This window comes from Belonocnema kinseyi, chromosome 3 (genome assembly GCF_010883055.1).
Source record: "Belonocnema kinseyi isolate 2016_QV_RU_SX_M_011 chromosome 3, B_treatae_v1, whole genome shotgun sequence".
Lineage (NCBI taxonomy): Eukaryota > Metazoa > Arthropoda > Insecta > Hymenoptera > Cynipidae > Belonocnema > Belonocnema kinseyi.
The window spans coordinates 25,019,129-25,031,270 of record NC_046659.1 but is presented as its reverse complement, the minus strand read 5'-3'; the positions used below and the strand labels follow the sequence as shown (position 1 = coordinate 25,031,270).

At 34.1% G+C, this 12,142-nt stretch overlaps 1 protein-coding gene across 5 annotated transcripts in view; it reads left to right on the top strand.

The window, feature by feature from the left end:
• The window catches only part of LOC117170165 (RNA-binding protein 8A), a 45,844-nt gene that overhangs the window by 27,049 nt on the left and 6,653 nt on the right, over positions 1 to 12,142 (top strand). For 3 of the 5 annotated variants that reach the window (XM_033356728.1, XM_033356732.1, XM_033356730.1), the window contains exons 2-3: positions 8,128 to 8,274; positions 8,368 to 8,629. In XM_033356728.1, coding sequence (XP_033212619.1) covers positions 8,128 to 8,274; positions 8,368 to 8,629 — 409 coding nt within the window. Of the gene's footprint in view, positions 1 to 8,127; positions 8,275 to 8,367; positions 8,630 to 9,147; positions 9,212 to 10,823; positions 10,861 to 12,142 lie in introns of those variants that run through there. The other 2 variants (XM_033356733.1, XM_033356731.1) reach the window with 2 other exon arrangements.

Below are 12,142 nucleotides of genomic sequence, written 5' to 3'. Positions count from 1 at the left end.
ATACGCCAATTAACACAAATGGTAAGTTCCGACAGTGCCTACAAGTGTGCCTACTGGCCGCTAAATGGCAATACCGGTTTCATATGTATACACCTGGTATTTAATTTCGCAGAATTTGTGAGAAAATTGCAGGCAAAATTTGAAAGATTTTAAAGAATATTCAGAAGTTTTAACAAAATTTGAGAATTAATAAAAAAAAAATTAAAAATATTAAAATTTCGGAAAATAATGTAGAAAGTTTTCAAACAAAAAGTTTTAGTTCTGCATGATTACAAAACTTTAGAATAGATTCGAATAAAGTAGAGAGATTTTCACAAGTTTTGATTCAGAAGGTTTGTCAGAATTTTGAAAGGTTTCAAGAGAATGCAACATTTTTTGTAAATATTATGGAAAAATTCATTATGAGGGAACAATAAAAAAAAATAAAAAAGATTTCTAAAATTATCAAAAAATAATCTTGAACAATAAAAAGAATTTGTTTAATTTTGCAGAATTTTTACGAAATTTCAAGAAAATTTTAAAACCTATTTGGAAGTTTTAACATAAATCGTAAAGTGATAAGAACATTTATAAACCTTTCAAAAATTAAAATTTTTAAAGATTTCAAAATAAAATTCTGCTGAAATGTTTTAAATATTTATTCAAACATTTCATGATAATAAGGAAATTTTCTTCAGCTCCATGGAAATCTCACAACTCTTTATTTAAAAAATTAAATATCAATATACTGTTTGAAAATATTTAAAAACATTACAAAATACGCTCAAAATTCTGAAATCTGGATCCGGTGAAATGTAATATAATGTAAGGAATATTTCCAGTAAGTTTGGTACAATTCTGTACAATCTTCTAAAATAAAAAAAATAAATTTCTCAGAAAGTTTCCACTTTTTCCGAAGATTTTATCATGTAAAGAATTATCTCACCTTTCAATTTATGCACATCTTAGGTTACTACGAACTTTTTAAAAATAATGTTAGAAAGTATGAAAGAATTTTTTTCTACTGTGATTTTCACTATAATTATGCTATTATATGCACAAAAGAGAGAAATATTGAGTGGAAATATAGTGTATGAAAAGTATATACAATTTAAGAATATTGACATACTGTCTTATCTATGAAAGATGAAAAGTTCTTCTTCAATCTGAGTCTCTCAGTTCTTCAGAAGGTTCTTCCGAGGGTTCTTTATCACTGGAATCGTCTTCACGAACGTTGATAAAGAGCAGCTCCATTTTCATTATCATGTCCATTCTTTGATTAGTACCTCTATACTCCTCTTTTATTTTTTCCACGTGTCTTACGCAATTTTCCCAGAGTGTTGGAGGTACGGTATTTCTTTTTACTATCCACTGAATGATATCGACTTTCCGTCAACTCGACGTGGGATTGCGACGTTCAGGATCGATTATAGTATGGTAGGGTGCTTGATCGATCACAATCACAGATTTAGATGGCAGTTTGTGAAGCACCTCCCTGAACCACTCTTCAAAATGAGCCGCGTTCATTTCATCGTGGTAGTCGGCACTCTCCTTTTTATCAAAAAAACATTTCAAACTGCCATCCAAAAATCCATTCCTACTGCTAATGTGGAGAATAATGACTTTCGCCAGCACCAGAAGGAACGAGAAAGCCTCCTCGATAGCCACCGACTGCTTGTAGGCCAGAGTGGTACACATCAAAATTGTCTCGAACGTTGTCCTCAATTTTTTCAAGCCATCCATGTTGAGGGTGATGATTAGCACCACGCACTGTCTCGTAGACAAAGTAAATCTGCCAACCATTTCTTCGATAGAAATGAATTTTTTGCAGGTATGCCGCTCTTTTTCCAGCTATCGAAGAACTCTCCATAAGAAAAGATCGATTCTACATTTTTTAGATTTAAAATCGAGGCGCTTTAGCAATTTTCTCATTGTGAAACCACTAACTTCCGGAAAATCGCATAGTTTCTTGGAGGTGCTGCATAAGTTTTTTAATAGTTGGATGTTCCTTTCTCATATACATATCAAATATCGAACGCCGTACAACACCTTCTATATGCTCATCAAATTCAGTACATTTTCTTCCTGCTTCCTGATTTCTTGGCTCGAATAACTGGCCGCAGTGTTCCTTTTCTTCTGCGCTAATTTGAACGACGCTTCTCTCAAAAATATATGTAAACATTTCGCTGTTCTTTGCACAACTTGATTAAGGTCCTTACATATTTCAGCATCTTTTTCGGCCTAAAAATAGCGTCTGACATTAGCTATAAATTATTTTTTATTTTTGGAAAATGGAGTTTTCACTTCAGAGTCCGTACTGCTCACAGAACATGAGTGTTGGCTACGCCTTCCCGATCGTTTAACCGTCAAATACTCGCTGAGGTCTTCACCGCATTTACTGCCGTTGTACTGTTTATAGAACTGGTATTTTCGTAATCTATACAGATATTATTTTCACTATTGGAGAAAATATCACTGTCACAGTTATGAACATTTCTATTTTCAATTTCGCCACTAACAGTTGCACAATAATTCCTATTTTCACTTTCGCCACTGACACTTGAATAATCCATTTCTTCATGACCTACTGGCAGGGAGTTAGTACTCTCTTTATCAAGTTTTAGATCGAGAATTTGAAAGTGTCCATTGTCAGTATCACCACTGAAGAGCAAATGAATTTTTTGACCTTCCGAATCTACGCGCAAAGGAACCGAGAAGTAAGTATTGTTATTCAATTTTTTAATAATTGTTATGTTCACACTGTACATGTAGGCTGCTGCAATACATTCTACCTCGATCGCAAAAGTACTCATGAAACTCATGTATTGAGAGTAAAATCTGCGATTTTTTATATCCAAAACTTTGTCAACCAAATGTCTGTACTCTCCGTTTACATTCCAATGGTCGGTAACAAATTTCACCACATTACTACAAACTTCTTCGTGATTGTTATCTGGTAGTTTGAAAGCTAAACATTTAAATAAACAATCACCTCTACGACCGCAGTCTTTAATCACAAATTGTTTTCCGTCAACGTTAATCATTTTTTACAGGATTTAAGTGCAAGAAATGTTGCTTCTTCAGGAAGTTCTCGACAACTACTGAATTTTCAAACGCTTTTCCCCAGAACCCACCCGGAATAAGTTGACAGAAAATAGTGGGAGGAAATATTCGTGAAACCTGTCAAAGAGGAAAACAGGGCAATAAAATAATAAATGTAGTAAGCTGTAAACTCCAGCAACTCCATGGTGCATCAATAATATAATTATAATAATATATAATAATATAATTATATATTATATATTATCATAACTTATGTCTGTGTTTCAGGCGTATCATCAATGCCTCTAGATATACCAAGAATTCTGCCTTGCACAGAGAATTGCAGTTTGCATACACCCAGGTCGGGGACGGGGTGTCGAAACAACGCCGATATTCGTCTTGATACAGCGGCGACCTGCCACCCCTGAACTACTTCCATTCCTCATTTTCGACCCCTCTACCCCGTTTCCACTCTTTGTTTTTACTTTTTTTTGCATAAAATAATATCTGAGAGTCTGAGGTTTTTCCCGCTTGCGGGCTTTTTTCCACACATATAAACGTCACTTTAACTTGCAGTCAAGTCATGCTATCCGCGCAAACACGTGCCCCACCCTTTATTCCCATCACCTTTTTTTTACCGAAAGTCACTTCTTTCCAAACCCCCGTAGTGTAAATTTCGATTCTACCGAAATAAATGTAAGTTTTTACCTTACCGTGCCTACTTTATTCGTGGACCTTTCTTCTAATGTGAGCATACGGCTTTCACAGTAGTGTCGCCACCGATCCCCTATACAGAGAGGATTACGAAATGGTGATCAAAAGTCTAAAAATGAGTTTCACGTTTTTCATGAACTATTGATGCCAATCTATTAACAAGTATCTAAAGTACATAAAACTACAAGAATAATTTGAAATAAATATTATTTTGAGCAATTTTTCAGGTTTCAAAGTTCAACATGCTGGAGTAATCGCTCTCAACGCCTAATGTATACCCATATATTTCTCAACTTTAGTAGGGGCTGTAATCCAGTAAATAATAATTGAAAAATTGTTATATATAATTGTAGTGTATTATCTCTGAATTTTAAAATAGTTTTTTATTAGAAAATCGATTGAAATTTAATTGTCTCTTGATCCAGGATCTACCATCGCATCGGCGATCAACATATTAATTTGACTACTTATTTTGAAGTTATATTGAAAAATTTTCACCAGTGAAATCTCACAATAATCAAAATCATGGAAAATGGATTTCCAGAAGCGAGAACCGAATTGAGTCGCGAATTGGTTATAACCTCTGGATTGTTGGGGCTATTTATTCACGCCTCACGCTAAATGACCTATTTTAGATTTACTTCCCCCATTACAAAGAAAAAGCTGAAAATTCCCTTTTTCTTATGTGCAACAGATTTTATGAATAAAGCGCTTTTCTGAGCAAACTGGGGTGCAATGTTTGCCATTCAGAACTGTGTATTACTCTTCTTACCACTTAACCATCCCAGATTTTACAGGGCTAGTAATTCATTTGGCCCGTTTAATTAATAATAATCAAAAATTACCTACCTCCTATTTCTCTGATTTTGAATATCAGTTTCACTTATCTATTTTGGGAATTTTTGATACAATTCCTAAGATACTGTGAAATTAATGTCTCAAAACGGTTGATTTTTCATGTGCAAATTGGAGAATCTCAGTACACAATAGTGACTTTAAATCCCATTGAACATGTTCCTGATTTTAACGGGTCGCGCATTCAATAAGTATTGTGAGGATTTTTTAAGTTAGAATTTCATTTCATATTGCACACGGATAATCAATTTTTTTTCATAGCACCCATGACCAGCACTGCAATCACGATTAATCACGGAATGAAAACAAGAATTGGCGTGATTAAGTTCCCACCTTTTGATGGCTCGCTTAATCACGAGGGGGACCACCCTCCAATTCAAGTCCGTGAGAACCAATAACGCGTGCTGAGCATGAGTCACCGTAAAAAATAGTAGTTTATTTCTTTTTAATTTCATTAATTTTCAAAATTTCCTTTAATAGGGTTGAATGCCCTGGATAGGTACCACCTTTAATGTTCCCTGACTGCCTTTCCTTTTAATCGTGCCTACGTACATAAATTAATTCAAATCGTAACGCGATGTTACGAATTGAAAATCTGTCGCTGGCCAAACAAGAGCTCTCCCTAGAAGCTTGGTGCCGACTGACGATCTACCCGTACTTTAGTAATCACGAAGATCCCGTTCTCGCCAGCTTGTCGATCCCCAATTACGACTGGTTGCGCACGCAACCAAACCTGTTTCACGTAACGGTATATACGATCCATATAACCCTTCTGTTAAGGAATTTGCAAATCATGCAGGAGCGTATTTATTTTCGCATTCACCCGCTCTTGAGCGAATTTAATAAATATGAATGTGTTTAAATTCGGGACCGTCTCAACATGGTAATCCCAACCTGGCTTGGCAGAATGGGAACTCAAGGCTTCTATATTCCATGGTGCTTTGCTATTATCCTTGCCAAGATACCTCCTTAGTTCAGGTCCCGCTGACTAGAGACCGTCAGTTCTCCAGAGCAACTATACCTCGCGATGCAGTCCCTCTGATTCAACTTCTCCAGATATCTAGCCCGATTAGACTCTGAAGTCCTCCATCAGCTTCAAGGTCACGTAATCCCTAGGGAGGGTGATTTTATAATAATGCCTCAGAATCTATGCCTAATCTGTTGAACAGATTTACCTCGAATTATCATGTAAAGTCTGCAACAACATTTTCTCGATATATTTTTGAAGAATTTTTCATATTTTTAATAGTTTAGATGTAAGGACAGTAGAAAAATGGAATATATTGACTTTTAGCTTGATATGTTCCCTGTTTAAACAATTGGAAACATCCCCTCGTATATATTTGGTCACCCCGAAAGGGGCCGGTGATTTAAATTAATAATCAATCGAAAGAAATTTTAATGTTACTGGGGGACTTTCTGGTCAGTTTTTTTTATAGATTCGAGTGGTTTCACGAAAGCGTATCCCTGGGTGCTAAGGAACTAAGAGTCCAGTTCTTTCATTCTTTTTGGTGGATTTTGTCTGCATTCTCTTTCAGAACTTTTCCATCTTAAATTCTTGGACCTCCCGATCTTTCATTATGTCAGGATGGCCTTCAATGTCCCATGGGTAAATCAAACCCTCCTAAAGAAAGGACAAGCGGCGTTTGGCTTTTGGAAATAAATTGTGGCAGGTTCTCTCAACCATCCTTGCATATGGTAGACAGCCTCTCGGTGGTGAAGGTGGGTTCATACTCGTGATTGGTGATACAACGTCGACTGTCGGACACGGCCGTTTTCTTCTTGACGAAGGTGTTGCTGTTTGTGAGTTGGCCGGAAACTCGTAATCCGGTTGATGATGATCGTCTCCGCTGGGTGTAGTGGAATATCCACGTTTCGTACAAGCTTTTTGTTCCTGCACGAGCTGTCTCTCGATGTCTCTCGAAAATTTAAACCGGTGCGAGATCCGGGAGTTTCCTCGCTCAACAATCAGTGAAAATGACACCCGGAAAGCATTTAAACTGATTATTTGTTGAGCGGTTGCGAATGAGGGACGGAAGTCCAAGATCGCTGGATTTTAATAAGGCACGAGGCCCGAGGTATTTTATCGCTCAATAATCAGTGAGAATGACACCTGGGGGGCATTCCGAACTGATTACCGTTTGAGCGGCTCTGGATCAGGGACCCAAGTCCAAGATCACTTAGATTTCAATCTGGCACGAGGCCTGAGGTATTTTCTTGCTCAATCATCAGTAAGAATGACACCCAGAGGACATTACGGACTGATTACCTTTTGAGCGGTTTAGGATAAGGGACCGAAGTAAGTCCTTTTTATACATTGAAGATGTATACCAAGCTCTTAACAGTACTTGACTAGATCATTGTACGATTTGTTTTGAACGAGTATCAAGTGACCAAAGTGAGGGACGACTGATTTTGGGTCTGACTTTATAGCGTATTCAGTTATCCTGCACTGGTGTACTCTGATTTGCAGCGCAGCAGGTGGGAGTGAGAAGGAAGAAGTAAGAAGGAGTGGGCGGAGCACAGTGATGCAGAATGGCATTTTGAGTGCCGAAACTTTTGTATGGACTGGATTTCACTTAAAATCAACATGCGGCACATGTTTTCGATGTATTTTCGAACGAGGAATTCAAATCCGAGTCCCTTGGTAAGCCATCTCTGTTCCTTCCTATGTAAAAACATGCGTTTTCTACGAGCTTTAACTGAAAAAATACGTTTTTCAGAGATCAAATTTTATTGCAATATAAATTTTAAGGTGCGATACATGTTTTCAATGTATTTTTCCACGATGAATCCGAATCCGTCGCTTTTGGAACGATGTCTCTACGCTTTACAGGGCGAAATCGCGATATATCGATAAAATCGATGAATATCGCCCTATTGACTAGGCTGGAGGTTTACACCATTTGATCCCGAGCGTGTGACACATGTTTTCCGAGTATTTTTCAACGGGGAATCCGAATCCTTTGCTTCCAGAACGATATCTCTACGTTTCCCGGTCAAAATCGCCAAATATTGCAATAAAATGCATGAAAATCGCACTTTCTATTGGGCTGGAGGTATAAATTATATAATTAATATATAATGCTCTATAGACTCTAACCGAACGTAGATATTTTTAACATCTAAAAAATATTGTCCCAAAGATTCATTAAAATGGAATTGCAACAAGAAGTACACTCTGCGTGTGATTTTTGTATTATCTGCAGCTCAGGTAGTTTAATTGCAATTATATTTATATTTTTTGAAAGTTTTGAAAATTTCAATGTAATTTAGAGTATTACAAGAAATGTATTTGTTTTCTGCGACATTCCTATTTAATTTTTTATTAATTTCTAAGTGCTATCAAATAATGGGGAAAAGTTTAAGTCTTTTTTGTATACAAGCTTATTTTCATATCTTCACCTAGACTGCCTGAAAGAATCCAAGAAACACTTTAAATTAAATAAAATTAGCGGATTTTGTTCGTATTTAATAACGACTTATATCACTAACAAATTTAGTCAAACCGAAAACGAATTATTTGTTTGATTTTAGAGGGAATCGCTAGATTAAAGGAAAAGGCTAAGAAAAGGAAGGGCAGAGGTCATGGGGCAGAATTAGTATCTACACGAGATGATGTAGGGCACTACGAATCTATGAACATTGTTGAAGACAACGATGATGAACCAGGTCCACAAAGATGTATGCAAACTTCGAAATTTGACGCGTGATATAACTAATTATCACTCAATTAATGAACTAATAATTTATAATACCTAATATATTTATTTTAAGCGGTCGAAGGATGGATTTTGTTTATTAATTCTGTTCATGAAGAGGCACAGGAAGATGATATACATGACAAGTTTTCTGAATTTGGACAAATCAAGAACTTGCACCTTAATCTTGATAGAAGAACTGGATTTTTGAAAGGTTATGCTTTGGTTGAGTACGAGACGTTCAGAGAAGCTCAAGCAGCCAAGGAGGCACTCAATGATGCTAAGATTTTAGGACAGTCTATCTCGGTCGATTGGTGCTTTGTCAAAGGGCCAAAAAAGTAAGTATCAATTATTTTTTGTGTGTGTGTGTAATGTATAAGTAAAAATCGAAAAGTTTAAATTATTCAATTAAAACAATTTTTCAAAGCGTATTTCAAAACAAAATAATGGTATATTATGCTACAAGGTGAAAAATGGCCCCCTCGATGTAGTGTATGATACTTTTCCCAATTTGCTTCAAACTATGTTTTGATAAGACACGTAGCTTTCGTTTCATTCGTGAAAAAGTCAAGTAAAATAATTTAATTTGTGAAAAATGATATGACGAACATAATTTAGTCGAATGCTGTGAAGTACGAGACACATAATGACCAGTATACGTCACGAATATCAGAATCTCCAAGTGGACGTTCGATTTTAATTAAACTTAATGCAATTGTAGTGATCTGTAAGTCACAATTTGGGCTCATAGGATTTTCATAAATTTTTTAAGTTTTGGGATTTACGCTATATTGAATTTTTGGGTTGATTTTCTAAAATTATTTATATTTCCGGAACCGATGATTGAATTTTGTAGAAATCTGGAGGTATTAGAGATAATGTTATGCATTTTTTAGTTAGTCCATTCGCTACCTTGTGCTGCCAGTGCAATCACTCACAAACGATAGAAGCTAAAAATTTTGTTTAATCTTCTTGGAACTTTTTTCCATGCTCAGTGTGGGTTAGGTTTGATGCTTAGGATTGTGTGAGCTGACAAAAATGGTTAAATTTTAATGATAATTTTTATAAGCTGGCTCTATTAAAAAACACTGAACACTATAGGTTGTTCATTTGTTAGGGATATTTCGGCATTAATATTACTCACTTATTTGTTTATAAAATTAACAAAGATTACTAAATGAAAAATTTTCCTTGCTAAATTCTTATAGCTCTCACTGGCAACGTAAATTAAGGACAGTTAAAAGATAACATGATTTTTTGTTGACTTTAAATGTTATTAATAGGATTTTTTTGCATAATTAGTTTCTGAAATTAAGAAATAATATCAGGAGACATATTTTTGTAATCAAGTATCACATTCTCTATAAAATTAGGTAATATTAATGGCGAAATATCCTTTACAAATGTGCAGCGAATTATCTCACTAAAATGACGATATCTCTGGGTCCAGAAGAGTTTTCATCAATTTTTGTCAAATGAAGGGTGAATTATGAAGGATCTTCAAAGTGAAGACCCCATTAAGTGACATACGACCAGTTAGTAACACCCTGTATTAATTTCTTTATTTATTAAAAAGTTAATTATAAATCATAATGTAAATGAAGGTTTAGTAAAAATTAGCATGCTTCAATATTAAATTGCATATAAAATATGTTCGGAGAATAATTTTCAAAGTAGTGAAATACAGGTGTAACTAACGCTTCTACTTGTATAAAGCACATAAAACATCAATAATCGTCTTCGGTAGACTTTGCGTTCTCGAGATATTCGCAATTAATCAATTTTTTAATTACTCCCGATTAATGCTTTTCCATTAAACGTATTTCCATTTTTTTCTGCACTTTATTAACTCCTTGCATGACGAATAAAAAATGTCCAAACATATTTGCCCTTCGACGAATATTTATTGCACAATAGCAACTAATAGGCGACAAAACTGGAAAAAAATTCTGTCTGCAATATCTTCAAAAATGTCATCTAAAAGAGAAATATTTTTGTAAGTTCTGAAAATAACAGCTAAAAGACACACATTTTATAATATTCACTATTTCTCTAATGTTAATAATTTCCCTGCAAAATGGAGTTCTGGGTGAAATTCTGCGGTGTGATAATAAATAGTCATTTTTAGTAAATTAAACTCGTGTTAGAGACAATATTTTGCTCAAATATATTGTTGCTGTTCCCAGACACAAAGTTCCTGTGAAATTATGGTGAAATTGTTTAAATTTAAACAACGACGCATGAATACTCAATTACGGGGTTTCAAATACTAACAACTATCCAACAAAAAGTTATATTTATATTTGAATTTTAGCATGATAATGCTCTAAAGTACCACTAAAACAATGATGTTAAGAAAAAATTGTAACCTGCAGAACAATCTTAATTCCAATTATTTACCTACAGTTCTATATGCAGTGGGAACGTGGCATGAAGCTTAAACAACCTTAGATATTATTTAAAATTCAGTCATGTAATTTAAACTTCTTAATTTCTATTCATTTAATAGTTATCAACTTCCCTTTTTTTAAGAATTCGACAATGGACTCGATAAGTGACATTGTAAACTCGGAAGCGCCCATCTGGCTGGCTGGTTCGGAGCCCATAAGCGTGGAAATAAAAAATACTAGCAGAAGGGTTCATGGGTCCATTCAGCACCGTGAAACTATTGTTCTGTTATAAGAAATAAAAAATTATTTAATTTCTAAAAAAATAATTTTCTTTTATTTCCTTGCAAAACTAGAATCAGAAGAAAATTAAATAATAATCTGCATTTTGTTTTAAATGAGGCTTCGGAAAATGCTCGAAAATTTCGGTACGAAGAGGCTAATTTTTTTAGAACATACAAATCGTTTAAATTATTTAAAATCATTTTAAATTTTACATTAATTTTAAAACTTTTTAAAACTTAAAGTGAATCAAGTTTTTTCTATAAATAATAAGCAAGATTTTCTAAAAATTGTATGAAAAATGTCATTAATTTTTAAAGATATTTAGAAATTCTGAAAAAATTATTTTAAATTTGAAAAACTTTAAATTAACTTCTAGATCTCTCAGGATTTTGAAACAAAATTTTAAAGCTTTTCACGGATGTTTAAAGTCTTGAAAATAATGTAACTTTTAATTTTAGAAGTGTTGAGTTAAAAAACGTGAATTTTTAATGTTCCTAGCTTAAAATTGCTTAAATAATCTGATTTTGATAATCTTAAAGTTCATTGATTGAATGTTTAATTTAGAACAGTGAAAATTATAACGTCAGTTTATGTTCTGGGAACTGAATTTGAATCTTTGAACTCTATAATTTATAAAAGATAAAAATTCTAAATTTTGCAGTATATCTGCATTTCATTTTAAATTATTTAATTTAAAAGTGTTAGTATCTAACTTCCATTTTATACGTGTAAATTATTAAACATTTGAATATAATTTTTTTTAATTTCAAAACGAAAAAATTCAAGAGCTCCACTTTAAGTGCTTTAATTTATAGTTTATTTTTTATTACTTCAAATGGAATTTTTTTTAGCTTTGGAGACCAAATTCGTTTATTTTATTGATCATGAAAAATGTTTGCAAACTGAAAAAACCCGGAAAATTACCGGGATTTTTCTTCGATTAAAATGGCCTCACCGACGATACCATAAATATATTATTATTATATTTTTTTATTACACCATTCAGCCATTTCCCTTTCGGGGTAGGCGTGACTCACTCGGTAGGGGAAAGGAGTAGTGTGTGGAAGGGATAGAGAATTTTCAGATTGATTCAGAATTCTCGTGTTATTTAAGTAAATAACACGTTCGTTCCGCAACACTGCTCCGACCCAGGTTGCTGATCAATCTCTCTAGCAATCA